This window comes from Vicugna pacos, chromosome 2, assembly GCF_048564905.1.
Source record: "Vicugna pacos chromosome 2, VicPac4, whole genome shotgun sequence".
Taxonomy (NCBI): Eukaryota; Metazoa; Chordata; class Mammalia; order Artiodactyla; family Camelidae; genus Vicugna; species Vicugna pacos.
This window is the reverse complement of record NC_132988.1, coordinates 16,361,884-16,380,039: the sequence shown is the minus strand read 5'-3', so window position 1 is coordinate 16,380,039 and position 18,156 is coordinate 16,361,884. Positions and strand designations below refer to the sequence as shown.

The 18,156-nt window shown below is 44.4% G+C and overlaps 1 protein-coding gene across 5 annotated transcripts in view; it reads right to left on the bottom strand.

Annotated features, from left to right (window-relative positions):
- Positions 1-18,156, bottom strand: part of NR3C2 (nuclear receptor subfamily 3 group C member 2) — a 422,707-nt gene that overhangs the window by 21,720 nt on the left and 382,831 nt on the right. For all 5 annotated transcript variants that reach the window (XM_072975901.1, XM_072975900.1, XM_072975902.1 and 2 more), the window contains 2 exons: positions 12,909-13,039; positions 7,009-7,166 (listed from right to left, as the gene is read on the bottom strand). In XM_072975901.1, coding sequence (XP_072832002.1) covers positions 7,009-7,166; positions 12,909-13,039 — 289 coding nt within the window. The remainder of the gene's footprint in view (positions 1-7,008; positions 7,167-12,908; positions 13,040-18,156) is intronic.

Below are 18,156 nucleotides of genomic sequence, written 5' to 3'. Positions count from 1 at the left end.
ACACAAACAACATGGTCCTGTCAGAGAAGCAGGTATTAGGTGGAAAACACACACACACACACACACACACACACACACACACACACACACACACACACACACACACACACACACACACACACACACACACACACACACACACACACACACACACACACACACACACACACACACACTACTGCCAACCCTCTTTATCACAGATATAGAATCAAATAACTTCACCTCATTGTAACCTGAGTGAGGGGAAGGGAGGAAACGTGCCTCGACACGCTGAGGCAGCCTGGCCAGGCATCACTTCTTATCAGCAGTGTTTTGACAACACGAGGACAAGGGTTTTCCGTTCCCCAACGTCGGTCCTTCCTGATGGTGACCTCCCAGGATTCTGCCCTCATCTCCATCACAAAACCCCTTTCATGCCCTCAGTGAAGCACAAAGCATCTCAAGCACACCCAACACATTCTAACACCATCAGGCTCTCCTGCTAAACGCAGGACGCACAGGAAGCTGACGCTGGGGGGCACTGGCACTTGGAGTGCCTTGGAAAGGCTTCTGTGTGACCGCAGGCTATGTGATTTGCTACCAGATGACTGCCCCACACTGTAGATGGCCTTTTCTACCCACTGCTCTGCTTGGTCTTGAAAACTGCAGACTGTCGCTCCTTGAAGGCACTTGCCATGTACTGGAGTCTGCCCTTAAAGGAAACTAAAACGGCCTGATGGATGCTCTTTGGTGGTGCAGAGACACGGTTTCGGGGAAACCCAAACACCATCTTGGAAAAGGGGAAGCGGAGTGGTGAACATGTGTTCGGCGCCTTAGTACCTGTGTTATTTCATGCACTTCTAAAAATTCCCTCTAAGGTGGCTATTAGTCCCATTTTAAGAAACTGAGGGCCAAAAACTTTAAGTGAAGCGCCCAAGCTGACTGAGATAACTGTTGGTGGAGCAGCACAGGCCATGCTCTCTCTGCTGTCCCCAGAGGTCACAAGTCTGTGGCAGACTCCTTTTGGGGCCTCAGAACGTTCCTGGAGGAGACGCTGACTGTGAAGATGTGAAACAGAGTCAAACGTGAAAGCAAGGAACAGTCCAAAGGGTGGATCCACCCTACTTGGGGCTGGCAGGCTTCAGTGTGCAGGAAGAAATGCTTAAAATAGGTTGGTCGCTGCTCTCAAAACCACCTTGAGCAACAGTCTTGGTGGAGATGGCCAACACCACTGCTCAAATGCAAAAGCACCCGCTCATTAAATGAGCAATGGGGACTTCAAAATAATGTGTTAACAGCCCTGGCCGCTAGCAGTAATGTCTCTTTTGTTGGTGACTGTGTCACTGACATGTAACAGTCTCTCCATGTAAACAGTGGAGTCTCCCAGAGCCTCTGGTGTGCACGTGGAGCAGGTGCTGTATCACCAGATGTTCTGCTCCCATCGCACCCGCCTTCCCCTTGCGGGAGGGAGCCTGGCTGGAGGAGAGCCACTTGCGTTGTGCAGCCTTCTCTCTGCAAGCACAGAAAGCAACCGCTCAGCAACACGACCCTCTGGTCACACCAAGGGAGACACCGGTGCTCACCCAAGCAATGGGTAGGTTCTTAGCTGGGTTTAATGATTATCGGGAGAGACAAAAACCTCCCACGGAAGCCGGCTCAGCTTATGGTGAGGCCGACCCAATGTCTGGTTTTGGGAACTGCTGAACATGTGTGACATTTGAGCATCAACACTGGATTCACTGCCTTCAAGATGGAACCCCATGCCTCACAGAAACGATGCATTCCAGAAGATGGCAGGGAAGAGCCAAATGAGTCTGGAGAGCCGGAGTGAGCGCAGTGCAGCTGCTTCCAATGCTCCTCGGGCTAATCTGCTGATCTCCAAAGATGCAGCCCAGCCTGAACCCCAGCCGCTGTGACCAGCCTGAAGCGCCCCTGCATCAGGCGGGTGGTGCTGGGATGACCATCAGACAGTCAAGAGGGTTCCAGCTGTCACTGGCTACCTAGGGACCTTAAGAAATCACTCTCTGGACCTCTGTCTCTTCTTCCATGACTTAAAGATTCTCTGAGACCCACCCCCCGGGTCTTCCATGACATGACCTCTGCTCAGCACAGCTGGCACCCAGATCTTCTCAACAAGGCTTTCCAGCAACTCAGAGTAAACATCGGGGAGCCCAGAACGCATGGTGAGCTCACCTCTTCAGGCTCTCAGCCCCGTGTACACGGCTATCTGACTGCCCTGAGCCGGCGGAAAGCTCCTGGAGGCCAGGCCAGGGGCGTCCCCTCTAGCGCACTGCCTGATGCTTTTAGACACTGATGGATTTGCTGAATGAGACGAACCTCTCCTCTATCAGAGCAAGTGGGGATCCTAAGGACAGGAATGGGGATAATGAGAGTCGCACTCGTCTTACAGGGAGTTTGTAGGAGTGCCCGAAATAACACAGTAATCAGGCACCCTCTATGTGACAGGTGCCGAGCACACGTTCACCCCTCTGCTTCCCCTTCTGAACGAGATGATCCTCTTTCTCCATTAGAGCAAGTGGGATTCCTAAGGACAGGCATTCTGTTTACACTTGCCCCTCTGGTCCTAGAACGTGTAGGGGCTCACTGACAGGCACAGATGGGCACACGTGTGCTCTCCACGGTCCTGCTGCCCAGGAGGCCAGTCTCGGCCCCTCGCTGCCTGCTCCTGCCTTGCACTGCGCTCTCGCTGTGTTTCTAGAATCCCAGCTATTTGAGGGTTGGGTTGGTGTCATGGATTCCTTTTCCATCCTCTGTAGTCTCATCCGTTTTGCCAGGCCTGAGACACCATGCAGGCCAGTGTGTACCCTGAAATAGTCAATTACAACAGCACAACCTTGCAACTGTGGCACAGAAGAAGGGCAATTTTTTTTTGCCTCTAGGAAATGCTACTAATATTATCATTTAACGTTTACTTGCTGTTATACACACTGATTATCGCATAAATAAATAGCCTTTGATCTCCATGAATGAACAAAAGTTACCAATGAATTCATTAGAAATGAGCCTCTTAAACCCAGAGGAAATTAACCGTCACTCCTAGCAATAGCTAGAAAATGACCAGTAATTCTCCATTCTCTCTGGAAGAATAAGGAACCTATATGTTGTACAGATAACACCCAAATGTTCGCAATGCAAGAACACGCTTCCTAGGAGCCTGACCACAGCTGCTTTCTGGGAAACTTTTTTGGAGTGGAAGACTTGTTTGAAGGGCTTATGATTCATTCAAGTTATGGACCGACTCAAACACTCAACTGCCAACCTGTTCTTCAGAGAATGTTCCCTTCACTCACCTTGGCACGGCTCTGCCAACGCACGTGTGCACCATGTGGGAGAAAACCACGCGTCCCGAGAGCCACGGATGTGTGTCCTGAGGGCTGGCGTGCTACGCACGCGGTTGAAGCGTACTCTGACTTACATGCACAGGGCTCTTGTTTGTGGAACCCTTAGGAACTTATGCTCCTTTTCCACAAGGAGACCAAAACGAGGCTCCGGGTACAGAGCCCGTCCTTGTGAAGCTTTGCTCCCTGGAAGAAAACTCCACAGATGTTGACTCACCAATTCACTCTAATGAAAAAGCAGTGGGCAGCCTCAAGTCTGAGTCAGCGTGAGTGTTAGAAAGGTCCCTCCAGACTTACAATGCATTTTTCCATGTTCTGTCCGGGATGGGAATAAACACAGAGCATCCAAGACGCGTCTGTTAGGCTACTTCTAAGAGCAAACACTTTTGATAATTTAAAATAAAGGTTTTAGGATTCAAGTGATTCCAGTGATTCCCCAAAGAATGTCCTCCTTCCAGCCAAAGTGGAGCAAGGCACATTGGATTTACCTTTCCGCCAGGAACAACCAAAAATGCTCAGGAAAAAAAGACATGAAGAAATGGTTTTTGAGACCCTACCTGTCAGTCAGTGAAGGACAGTGGTCTCTAGAAGAAAGCAGAGGAGGAAAGTTCTGCAACACTGGCTGAGGCAAGCATTTCTCAGCTGCAACGCCAAAAACATGACTCACAGAAGAAAAAAAATCGACTGGACTTTATTATAATTTAAAATTTTTGCTCTTCAAAAGACATTGTTAAGAGAATGAAAAGATAAGCCACAGACTGAGAGAAAATACTTGTAGGTCACATAACTTATAAAGGAATTGTATCTAGAATATAGGAGGACCTCTCAAAACTCAACAATCCAATTAAAGACAAACAATCCAGGTTTTTAAAAATGGGCAAAAGAGTAGAACAGATACTTCAGCAAAGAAGATATGAAGAAGAGGAATAAGCAGGAGAAAAGATCATTAGTCATTAGGGAAATAAATACAAATTAAAACTGCAGGGAGACATCACCACACAGCGATCAGAATAGCTAAAACTACAAAGACTGATCATACCGAGTGGCAGCAAGGATGTGGAGCAATCTGGACCCACACACACTTCTCAAAGGAAGGTTCAACTGTCCAACCACTTTGGAAAACAGTCTCGTAAACAATGAAAACACACCTACCAAAGGACCCAGATCTCCAACAGCTACGTATTCACTCAAGGAAAAGAGAGTGATGTTCACACAAAGACGTATACACAATGCTCAGGGCAACTGTATCCGTACTAGTCCCCAGTCTGAGAAGCCACCCAAACGTCCATCAGTAGGTGACGGGACTACCAAAACGTGGCACGTCTTCACGATGGGACACTGCTCAGCAGTGAGTAGGAATGAAGTACTGACACAGGACAACACCAGTGGATGACTCCCAAAACAATGACACAAAGTGAAGGGAGCCAGATACAAAAGACCACAGACAACATCATTCCATTCATGCGAAACACCTGAACATACAAACGAATCTAATTGCCAGAAAGCAATGCAGAAAGCAGCTGGGGAGCAGTAGAGAGCAGGAAAGGTTAAAAAAAAAAAGGTACAAGGAAACTTTCAGAGTGATGGGTCTGTTTGTTATCCTGAGGTGATGACTGTTTCATGGGTGTATAACATGTGTCAAACTTCCCTAATGGTACACTTTAAATACGTTCAGTTTACTGAGTATTAATTACACCTTGATAAAAAAAATACTAAAAACACATTGATTTACCCTGGGGGATTTTGCAGAAAATCATCGTTTATGGGCTGGCCATTTGGCAACTGTTCACTGAGTTCCTATCTCGTGCCGAGCACTGTGCTGGCGGTAAAAACAAGCGAGCAGAAGACAGTTTGACACCGACCACTGGGGTGGCCTCTGGGGGCTCCCCCCTCCTATTGTGCGTAAGGCTCAGAGATTCTGAAAGACTACAGATCAACAAGTGTGAACTTCGGCTGTCACTCTCTTTACGTGCAAATTGCTTCAACGTGTATCACCCCTTTTCATGTGTTGTGGCCACAACTACATACTCATTTCGCAACTGCCCTTGCGCCTGCCTGATCATTTGAACAGATAAGAGAATTCATCAAGAATTACACCTCCTGCTCCCCGCTCCTCCCACCCCGGCTCCACAAAGAAGAAGGGCTTTTGACAAAACCAACACAAGAAAGAAACCAACAGAAAAAAGTAACCACCCTCCTGTTCCCAGGGAGGGCGTCCCATTTCAGGCTCTAGTTACCCTTCTTTTAGTCAGAGTGTGGGAAACATCATTTGCTGTGTTCTCCAAAGTCATGTTGACCATCATCACGGATTCCTGAGATTTTCCATGAAACTATGCTTTTAGGCCACTGATAATTAGCACAACTATGGATCACTGAATTCACCTTGCGGGGGTTTGACTCTTATCACATGAGAAGCCTGGAGAAAGCAAAGGCCAGTGTGCTACACGCTGGGTCTTCAGTGTGAAAACCCGGAAAGGGACATTCTTTATCAATCAACCCACTCCGCTGGCGCAAACAGATCTCTAAAGCATTATTTCTGTTATTTCAATTGTAATACTATTCCAATATTGGTCACCAATTTTGTCAACATCTTCCTTCACAACACAGAAATATTTGAAAAGGGATTTCTCATACAAACCATATGGGCTGAACTCGGGCAATACATTTTCCAAAAGCAAGTATGGAAAACTCCCAAATAGAAAAACACTGAATTAGCATGACTGTGTACAACTGTTTTTTTTTTTTTTTAAGCCAGAACTGGAGAAACGGCTTACAAAGTGAAACAAGCAGCACATTTTCCGGGCCATAAGAAACCAAGCGCTCCAAATCACTATTTCACAGAAACTGCTAACACACACCTCGGCTACGTCTGTAACTGAGTAAATCAGGAACAAGCTCTGAGTTTACTTTCCATGTTTACACAAGAAAGGTGACTCCTATGAAGAACAGTGACTAGAAAATCCCAAAGTTGGCAAAGAACGAGACGATCCCAGCTGGCCCCGGGACCACTAATAATGTTGCTGAAAGATGCGGTTATTAGATTAACAGTTGTGGAAGACGGACACTATTCAGGCAATGTGAAAGCAAACATTTTCATTAAGCAAACATTTCCTAAATTGCAAGCAGAAAATGGGACACTTGCTCTGACACCTGCGGCAAATCTGAGGGCCTGCCCTGGCCCAGAGCTCAGGGGTTTTGCTCTTAGAAGGTACATCTCTCTTACTTCCATCTGTGGGCATTTGTGGCCCACATTATGAAATTCATTGTTCAGCCACAGCTGAGTCGTTCACGTGAGAGTCTGGATAAGCCAGGTGTGGACCGCACGGTGAAGTCATCTGCCTGCTGTATTATGGGGATGGCGTTATGACTTAAAGGACTGTATTATACCCAGGAGTGCGTTACCTTCTCCTTATCTGTACGTTTACCATAGGCTTTGATATCTGAAACACTACGTACTGGAAAAGCCACTTACATTTCTAGAACAGACTGGATTTTCTGCAACCTTTCAAAGGTATTCTGAAGAAACACTGCCTTCCTACTCAGTTTCAACTCTTGCTGCCTTCCACTGGATAATTCACCCCTGTTCTTCCCAAAGGCCCAAGAACTTTCTCAGGGTCCACAGTGCGTGGTTGTGGGCCCTCCATTTAAGGCATCAGAAGGCTCTACTTACGTCGTGCATGGAGTCCAGGAGCTTGGTCAGTTGGTAGAACCTCTGCCAGCTCTGCCCAGAGTTGTTGGGGCATTTAGTCACCATCTTCCTCAGTTCTTTGATGTAATTTGTCCTCATTTCTTCAAACGCAGCCTGGCTTTTGAGGCCATCCTTTGGAACTGTGTTTAAGGAATACGGACATGTCAATTTCCAAGATGGAAAACAGCCTTAGCATCTTTGTAGTTAAATGGCTTGGAGTATTTTGACGTCACAGGCTTGCACTTGCAGATTGCTCCTGAACCTCAGTTATCGCATTTATGACTAAATATGGCAGGTACAGAACGGTGAGCCCTCACAGACATACACATACAAAAGAACAGTAATAGACCTATTGGGTATAAGTTATGATGTGCTTTGCTTCTACAAGCTCGCTTAACCTTGACATCCATCTTCACTGTATTATTCACATTTTACAGAAGTGGAAACTGAAGACTGGAGGTTTAATCACAATAAATAAATGGCAGAGAAAGGTTATAAACCTACGTCTGTCTCCAAAGCCTGTCTTAACCACAACGCTACATTGCCTCATGGCCTGTCGTCAAACTTTTTATGAATCCTAACTTGCCAATAGCTCAGAGGTCGGGAAATACACTTTGATTTTCCAGAACAACTGGAAGAGCCCCAGACAATCTAAGCAGAGGCTGGACTTAGAAAGCAACATCTTCATATTCAAGTTCCAATGTCAAAGACACGCGGAGAAACTGGCTCTCTACCACGGGGACTCCGTGCTGCCAATAAGCACTTTCCATCCTCTTTGCTCCGAGGTGCTGTCACGTGACCACCCAGACACCTGATGGCGAGCCTGTGCACTGGGCTGAGTGTGTGATATGTAACACAACAGAGCTCGGCATGTGAGGCAAGATCAAAAACTTTGAAAGAGAAGAGAAAGAATGCTCATCTCTACCTTCAGTAAGATAGAAAATTAAGGATTATGTTTTCTTCTTCCCTTCTATGTAGTGGCTAGCTTTTCTGGTTAAATGAAAAAAATCTCACAAAAAATAATACTTTGACATCAGCACTGCGAAACATACCAAGTGCTTCCGTCATCTGCCGGAAGGGGAGGCTCATCCGAGGACACAGGTGAACACATTTTATGGAGAAGGGGCGCACCTGTGCCTGCGTTCTGGAGGGGGACGTAGGGTGGTGTGTCAGCTACAGGTGTCCCCTTTGAAAATCTACGTACATGTTTGCTTTCATTCATTACAGCCAATATATACTTATGTTTCTGCTTTAACTTTGAGAAATGAAATCACTTAGAACTTTTTTTAGAAGATGAAGACAATAAAAGTTCACCTTGTGATATTAATATTCTGAGTCAGAAATTGCTTACGTTCATTTCTTAATTGCACATCGTATTTGCTAATTTATCATAACTGGTATAAATAATAATTTTATTGGGCCATCAGCACTTCAGAATGGCTAAGTACATCCTTGAGTGTTATGCGTAACCCTGGGAGTCAGGCATACCACCGTTTCTAAATAGACCCTGTTGTGCTGTATAAAGAGGTGAATTATCTTGTCAATTAGCTTCACACATTATGCTAACACTCTTCCCCTTGAGTTTACCTGCTGAGGCTTTTGATTTGTGGTTTATCTAAGTCTACTTTTGTGGGGGAAGAATAAACCCCTAACAGCAACTGCAGAAATTCCTGAGTCTGCCACAGTGTTAGTTGTGGTTTCAAGTATCTGACATTCACATTCATACTTAAATGTCATCCATTATGTAACAAAGAGATTATTTTCTTTTCCTTTAAAATTAAACCCTTGGTTTAAAAGTATAAAAAACATAAAGGATGGAGATAATCAGAATGTTAACAGTAAAACTATGGATCTACTTTCTACCAAAATTTTAACCCACATATAAACATTTTTTTTAATCTTTCAACTGCTGTATAGTTGACTTATAATGTTGTGTTCGTTTCTGGTATCCAACATAGTGATTCAGTCATACATATATATACACGTTTATTTATCTTTTTAAGTTTAGAAATTTTACGGGGGAGAAATTGATTTGAGAACTAGGTTCCTGCTTCTTCATTCTTTAACCATTGAATAAAACCTGTCCTGTTCCAGTCTCAAAAAAAAAATATATATATATATGGAGTAAATCTTTATTTTTTCAATATAGATACTTACAAATGTCATACATTAAAAAAATCACCTAAGCTTAGCACAGCGTGACTCCATGTCACTGCTGTGTGTCAGTGCTATTTGGGATAGCTACCAAGATGAACCACAGGTCCTCACAGTCCTGAAAGCCGTGTTGTCAAAAGTTCTCAAGATTATGAACAACCTGTGTCACGTATCACTTGCATTTTACTGCTGGGATTGAAGTACATTGTACCATTTTCCCAGCCAGACATTTCAGAAGTTGAAACAAACCCACAAATAAAGCGAACTTAGGCAAAACCTCAAATTTTGGAGGTCTGCCCAGATTTTCTGAATTTACTTATTAAATGCAGCAGGGTGGCTGGAAACCACCCAAAATCTATGAGCCGGAGAGGAGCAGAGACAACGGGGTAGAAGAGGGTCTGCCCTCCTTACTCTACGTGAGCAAAACGGAAACGATCTTTTCTTAGTGTCACTGCCAGAAAGCTTTCCTGATAGACTGGACATCAGGTGTATGATCTGACATTCTAAATAAGAAGAAAAATTTTCATATGTTCCATCACAGATTATTAAAAGAAGCATACTGAAGCCTGCAGTTTCCATGATTCATAAAACTCTTTACTTCTGTTTCCCTGCTTTTTTATTTTGCTTTTTCTGCATCTACAAAACAACAGCACTGTGCCATTTGGAAGCTAATGAATTAATTTGGGAAGTTTCAAAATGATCTCAGAATTGATTATAGGCTGACTGACTAAATGGATGTAAAAGGATAAGACATCAATTACAACTGAGTGGTCAAAACTGATAAAGAATTAGTATCATACGCATTTTTAGGGAAACATTTAAATTCTATCGTTCATTTGATATAATTTGTTTTTTTAATATTTTTCTAGGACTCATGGTTAAGAACATAGCTTGGAAAGGGGAATAAAAATCACTGTCACTGAACTGAAAGATCACATTCCTAAAGTTTTATTCCAGAATGGATAAGCTGAACAACTCAGAAACCTGGAGGAACGGTGGGGAGGGGAGAAGGGCCTGGCTCTCCTGACCCTGCAGACGAGGGGCTGCAAACAGAGGTCCCTGGACATGGGCTGAGTGGACAGCGAGGAACGGTGGGGCCTGCGGCAAACTGGGGAGAGCACGGGCTGCCCTGCGCAATCAAATTCAACAAAAATAAAATAAGACTAGAGGCCAAAAGCAACCTTGAAAACCTTGCCGGCCAAACAAAACACAGCTGTGAAGTGCAGGCCCCCCTCCCTACCAGGCTGCTGAGCTCTCCTGCTGCTGGAGTCCAGCCAGGCCTGCTCGCCCTCCCAGATCCCTGCTGCGGTCACGTGCCCCCAGCCCGCATCCCGCCCCTGCATTCCTGCTCTGGGGGGAATGGGAATCGCTGGGAGCCAAGGCCAAAGCCCTGGGTTTGAGTCCTAACTCACCAAGGAGACTGGCACAGATCACACCTCGTGCCTCTGTCTTGTCCACTTCAGAAGGCAACTCTCAATCCTGCAGGGTTGTTTTGGGCATTAAATTCAATAGATGGAAAAACACCTTGGAAACTGAGAGATGCTAAACACAGTAGAACCAGTACTGACCCACATCTGCTGCTGCCATCTCCTTTCCTGTTCTACCCGACCCGGGCTCAGCCTTCCCCAGCCCCAGCCCCAGCCCCTCCCTTGGAAATAACAGCTCTTCTGATCCATTCTATCCTTAGTACTTGGCTATGGACGCCAGTTTGATCCAAACGACTCTACTGAAAGCTGCCCCTTCTTTAGCAAAGCTGTTGGTCCCTGGGCCAAGGAGGGGGGCTGGGTGTGTCTCTGGATGTTCCTTTCGGCTTCCAGGTGGTCACTCAACAACCTCTCCTCCTTTGAAGCCCACACCACTCGCCCCGGCGTCCTGATATCCAGAACACGTCTCAGTTTTCTAAGTGGCCACGACACCTGGCTCTGAGACTTCCTCTCCATCCTGCCTCCTGCCATCATTCCTGGTCCCACCCTCAGTGGATGGGGGGCTCCTTCAGAGCCCTACCCTTCCGTTTGGCCTGTGCCACCGTCTGAAGCAGAAGCACTCGGCATCCTCGCCAAGCTAATCCTGCCCTCCCTTGTCCCTTCTGGCACCTTATGCCATCAATGTCTCCCCTCTCATCCTGGGTTCCAGCTGCCTAAAAAGGCTTCCCATCAATCTGCAAGTCCCTGGCTGTCTGGTCAACCCCAGCAGGCTGCTGTCAGCGCTCTCAGCTTTCCCTGGAAGCTATGCTGTTAGTCATGCCCCTTTGGAAACCTTTAACTCTTGGCTTCCATCACTGGCCTCTCTCCGCGTTTCTCTGCCTCACTGGCAGTTCTGTCTGTCCCTCAGCCTCGGCCATCCTCCTTTCGTGGACTCAGCTGGATCTTTCTTCTCTCTGTGCCATGGCACCCCACTTGCCATTCGAGTTTAGACTCCAATTTTCTACAAGGTTAATTTCAGATCTGTATCTCAATACCCAAACCTGTCCTCTGAGTTCAAGGCCCCCAGTTTCCCCCTTTCGGCGTCTTTATTAGGTTGCCTCTGAAAATGAACCCATCCAAAAGACAAGTCATTTTATGCTCCACAAAATCTGCTCAAAGTCCCAACATTAGCACAGTTCTCTTAAGGGTTAACACTACTACCATCCCAGTCGTTTCTCCGCGCTCTGAACCCGGGTCACTTCTGACCCAGACCATTTTCCTCTCCTCTTCTAGTCAGTGGCCAAGGCCAAGTCTGCAGTGTTGCTTGAATGCATTTGCTGCTGCCCATCACACCACTGACCAGACCATCACCATCCAGACTTGTTAACAGCCTCACAGCAGGTCTCTGTGCCTCCAGTCTGGCTAAATTCTCTGTCTTTGCCTCTCTCCCTCTCCTTTCTGTTCCCTTTCCATCCAGTCTACTGCCAGATACATCTTCATCAAGCCATGAAGTACGGCTCTGATCACGTCACCCCCACCCCACCCCGCTCAGAGCCTCTGGCACCCCACCCCTCAGCTCGCCTGATAAACACCAGATGTCTTCAAGGGGCATGAATCTCCTGGTCCAATCTACATCTCAACCTTATTCCCCTCTCCTCCACAACCCAACACGACCCGAAGCGCCTTGAAAAATTAATACATAAATAAGATAAAAAATTAAAACATTAACAGGCAAAATAATACCCTAGAACCAAGGGCTATTGCCTTGGTCCACTTGGCCCCACTGCCACGCTCCCTCGCGCCCTTCCTGGCCAGGAAGGCCAGCTCGCGCCTCAGATGCAACCCCTCACCCTGGCAACACTCTCCAAGATGCAGCTGTGTCACAAATCCCTCCCCGAGGCCCAGAACGGAGCATGCTCTTCCCTTCTCTGAGCCCACATGACATTCCTTCTCTGCATCATGGTAGACAATCCCTTTCCACAATGTATTAAAATTACCTTGGAATTTATCTTGCAGTAAAACTGCCTGGGGGTTGAGACCGTGCCTCATTCACCGGGGTTCCTGAACTGCCCCGCCCCACCATACACATAACAGACACTGAACAAAGGCTCCGCGGTTGGACGGATGAAGGAATCAAGGCAGATGCCCTTCCGTCCCTCACACTCTGCAAGTGACTCAGTTCATCAAACACCAAAGCCCTCCTCCCACCTCCTTATTATTATTATTATTTTTTTTATAGCAACTACCTGACACTATAAATAGGCTGCTCTCCTAAAGGGCGGCTGATGTGACAGTGGAGGACAAGTGCCGGGGGTGTCGACTTACTTGTGCTCAGCAGCAGCAGCACTTTCATTATGGTGTACTCCTCGAAGGTGAGCTGCAGCCGGACGAACTGAAGGCTGATCTGGTGCATGCCCTGGCAGAGCTCGTACATGGCAGACTGGTGCATCTTCTCCCTGCAAAGGGAGAGCAGACATGTCTGAGGAGGAGGGGCCGCGGGCAGACCCACACCCGCAGCCCAAGGCAGCCTAACGAGAGATCGGAGTCCCAGGTCTGCTTCTGGCTTCGATGTGGAGCAAGCGTGTACTGGAAAGACACATTAGCTGCCTCGCACGGGGATTGGTAAACTGCGTCTGGACCGACACAGCCAGCCCGTTTAAGTGCGCCCTCTGAGAATGCATCAGAAGTACTGAAACCAACCTTTTTCAACGCATGCCATTATTTCATTTCATGTCAAAAGTGGTAGCGGAGGCGGGGGTATAGCTCAAGTGGTAGAGTGCATGCTTAGCATGCATGAGGTCCTGGGTTCAATCCCCGGTACCGCCATTAAATAAACAAACAAACAAACCTAATTACCTCCCTTCCTCCCCCAATAATAATAAAATAAATAAAAATTAAAAAAAAAAAGAGACAACATTTAAAAAGGTGAGAGCCCCAAACAGAATCTCCTTGCTTAAGGGAGAATGTGACTTGGGGGTTTGCACGATACCTACATGTGTCCATTCAAACAACCCCCCGAGCACCCAATCCAAGGGTTTCCATAAAAACCCACATCATATGACAACAGGCATCATTACTGTCTTTCTGTGAGAAGTAAGCAAGGCGTCATTTAGCTTTTCAGATGTTTTTCCTCAAAGTAATAAATGTCCTGGGAGGCCTGGGTAAGTACTGTTTTACGATGATGAGAATAATCAGTGAAACAGAGACGACTAGTGAGAAACGGGACAGGACTTGACAAAGGCAGAAAAGCAGGCTAGGACGGCTGATCTATTTCTAAGAGTGACTGAAGGCAGGTCTGTAGGAAAGCAACCCTGTGACACCTCTTCCAGGATGCACTCCTGGATTCAAATGGCAGAAATCTCTCTCGTCTCCAGCCTGAAAGCGCTTTGTAAAGAACCCGTCGAGGAACACACAGCATTCTGCTTGGTATTATTGCTCCATGTCTTTCCTTTCCCATAGTAAGCTGGAAGCTATTTTTAATTAAGGAAATATTTTTAAAACACACACGCACGCACCAACACACACAGAGAATAACAGCAGGAGCCCATGGGTCCACCCTCCAGAGTTAACAGCATAAATAAATGCTAATATCTTTGCCATATTCGCTGCAGATCTTTAAAAATTAAATATGGCTGAGTTCAGACCTACTCTGTCTCCCTCCAGGTCCCCATTCATCCTCCTCGTTCGAGAAGGGAGCCACCCTCTTTGGGAGATCATTTCCTCCCCGATGTGTCTATTTTACACACGCGAATGTATGGATAAAACAGTACACAGGACTGCTTTGTTTTATGTCAACTTGAAATTACATTTGCACATCCCTCTGCAGTTTTTTTATTCAACGCTGCAATTCTGCGATGCATCCATTTTAACACAGGTAACGCTAAGCCAAGTCATTCTTGCTGGGGCGAGTTTTATTTGTTTGAATACATCACGGTTTACTCATCCATTCCACTCCGGATGGACACCTGGGTTGTTTCCTCTTTACTGCTATTACAGATGATGCCCCAGGGACATCCTTGGGCATTTCTCTAGGATACAGGACAAAAATAGAACTGCTGAGTCACAGATGTGTGCACATCTGCTTACATTCCCACTAGTAGATGAGATGATTCCCACATCCCACCAATACGTGTCATTATCCAATTTTCATATTTCTGCCGTCTGACGGGGATTGAAAGGGTGGCCCCACTGTTGCTTTTATTTGCATTTCCACCATCACAAGAAGGCTGAACAGTTTTTCACATGCTTTCTGAACCCTTGGGTCTCTTCTTTGGTGATGTGTCTCTTCATATATTTATCCCCGTTAAGCATTTTTTTCCTATCATTAATCGCCTCTTTATTCATAATATTTTTTGCCTTAAAAATTTTGTCTGATGTTAACATTGTGTTAATATTGTTCCTTCTTTATTCCCTCCCCCCGGTTCTTCCTTTCTGTCTCTTTCTTATGCTCTCTCTTTAGGATTTGCCTGGAATGCCCTTGTAAAAAAATTTCTTGTTTTCAAATTCCCCACATAATTATATTTCACACATGTTGTTTATAAACAACAAAAAGCTGGATTAAAAAAACTAAGCGTCACTGTATTATAATAGCTCAGTTTAATCTGTTTTCATTTATCATGATCACTAATATATTTGGGTTTTTTCTGCCATTTTAACTCTCTCCCCTCCTTTCCTTCTTTCTTTCTATTTTCCTTCTTTTTAAGATGGATCCAGCTCCTTTTTAAAAAAAATTTTATTTTTTTTATCGAAATATAGTCAGTTTACAATGTTAGTTTCAGGCGCACAGCAAAGCGATTCATACACACACACACACACACACACACTTTCTTTTCATATTCTTTTTCATTACAGGCTATTACAAGGTATTGAATCTAGTTCCCTGTGCTATACAGCAGGTCCTTGTTGTTTATCTATTATATATATAGTAATGTGTATCTGTTAATCCCAAACTCCTAATCTATCCCTCTCCACCCCTTCCCTTCTGATAGCCACAGTTTTAAATACAGAAATTTGGGTATCTGTCTGTGACATATCTCTCTGGGTACAGCTCTTTTTTTTTTTTTTAAACTTTCTTTGTTCCTCTACTGGATTTAGAAGGTATACATTCTATTTTTTCCCTTAAAATAATTATTAAGTTATAAACTTGCATACTTAAAGTCTAAAGTTAGTTGATAGCTTTTCCATGGAACAGAAAAAAATACTCAGAGTCCTTCATCTTTGGTCTGGGCCCCATCTTCCTTCCACATCTTTAATATTTAAATTTCAGCTTATTTTCAAATCCCCCCGAAATTAGTTGCTTCCTCTCTTACACATCCATACCCCATATCTGTTTAGAGTTACTAATGTGTTTCTCCGATCACCACAGTTTCTTGCACTCTATTCTGTATTACTGGATTCCATTTATTACTTACTGAAGAATTTTTTTTTTTTTTGGTAATTCTTTCTGCAGCGCTCAGTCACTGAATGTTCAAATCTTTTAGTCTTCATTTGCCTACAAGTGTCTTTATTTTATCTTCCTTCCTGAATGACAGTTTAAAACATTAAAGATTTCTAGTGTGACAGGTAATTTCCCTCAGTACTTTGAAGATAGTATTCCACTACACCTGGCTTTCACTGCTGCTTTGGGGAAGTTTCTTGTTAGTGGAACTGCCAATGTTTTTGATAGATAGGGCACCTGCTTCTTCTCTTTGGTGGCTTAAAATTTTTCCTCTTTTTTTAATTTTATTTTTTAAGAAGGGGAGGTAATTAGATTTTATTTATTTAGTTTTTTTAAATGGAGGTACTGGGGATAGATCCAGTACCTGGCTAGACACACAGTCTACCACTGAGCTATACATCTCCCCCTCACCCATCCCAGCCATTTATTTTTGATGTCTGCAGTTTCAGTGCGAAGGACCTAGGTGCAGACTGACTCCATTTCTCCTGCTCAGAACTCAGTATCCTTATTTGATGTGAAGGTGTAGGTATGTCTTCAGTTCTGAAATGTACTCAGACATCGTTTCTTCAAAAACCACCCCTCCTCCATTCCTGCTATTTTTCCTTTTTGGGCTCCTATTAACTGTGTTTTGGACCTTCACACCATGTCTTCCACATTAACCTCCCTTTCACAGTTTCTATTTTTCCTTCTATCAGTACTGCATTCTAGGTGATTTGCTCAGATCTACTTTCTAATATTGTTTTTTTCTGTGTCTAATCTGTTTAATTCTTACAGTGTTTTAAATTTAACGTTTTTCATGTCTATGTGCCTAGAAATGCTCTATGTAGTTCTTAACCATTCCTGCTATTTTCCATGAGATACTTCTTACTTTTTGGTTATTATATCTCCTTTCTCTAAATTACACTTTACCTGTTATATCTCTTAATGCTTTTAACATGTTTATTTTATAGTTTCCTCAAATTTTTTACATCCATTTTTGGGGATGCCAATATGCAAATCTAACATGTATTATTTGGCAAATATTGTTTTCTGGATGAATCCCGGGGCACTGTCTTGTGGAAGGCACTCTACAGGAAGGTTCGGCATTGATAACCATCAGGGGTGTAAGTATTTCACTTGTCCTGGACCAGCTTTATGCTAATTTCTCAGCTTGAATGCTTTTTGCAAAGCTTGTGTAGTTTACGTGTGTGTGTGTTTGTGTGTATGTATGTATGTTAACGGAGGTACTGAGGATGAGGCTAAGTGTGCACTCTACCACTGAGCTATACCCTCCCCCAAGACTTGTGAGGTTTAAATTTAGACTCCACACTTGATATGGTGCAGGTCTGTGTTTCTGATTTCTTTCACCTTCCTTGCCGTGAACCTGGGCTGGCTGGCTGGCTGGCTGAAGCTTTCCTGTCCTTGTTAGCAGACGGTAAAACCTTTGCCGAGCCTGGCTTTGTGCACAGGGCACCACTTCAGGCCACAGCCTTGTTGGAGTCTACATTCTTGTCTCCTGTTCCTGTTTCCTGTTTGTGTTCTCTAAGACCCGCCCCTAGAGCCTTTTTCTACATCCAATAGCTTGTGGGCCAAGTGCAGATTTAGCTCCAAGTGAAACCACTCTGGCTGTGCATTCCCTGTTCTTGCAACCTGTTTCTTTTTTTTTTCTTTTGAGCTTGGTTATATATTTAAGACTTTTTAAAATGCAAAATTCTATGTGTTTAGAGGGAAAAAAAGGCCCAGTTCAGTAGCACCATTCTGACTGCTAACCAGAAGCTTCTTTTTTTTTTTTAAACATATACTAAGATTTTTTTAATTTCATTTTTTATTGAAGTGTAGTTGATTTACAGTGTTAGTTTCAGGTGTACAGCAAAGCAATTCAGTTATACATATATATGTATTTTTCAGATTCCTTTTTCATTATGTTATTACAAGAAATTGAATATAGTTTCCTGTTCTATACAGTAGGTCCTTGTTTATCTATTTTACATATAGTAGTGTGTTACCTGTTAATCTCAAAACTTCTAATTTATTCTTCCCCCTGCCCTTCCCCCTTTGATAACCATAATTTGTTTTCTATGTTTGTGAGTCTACTTTTAGTTTGTAAATAAAATTTGTATCATATTTTTAAGATCCCATAAATAAGTGATACCATAC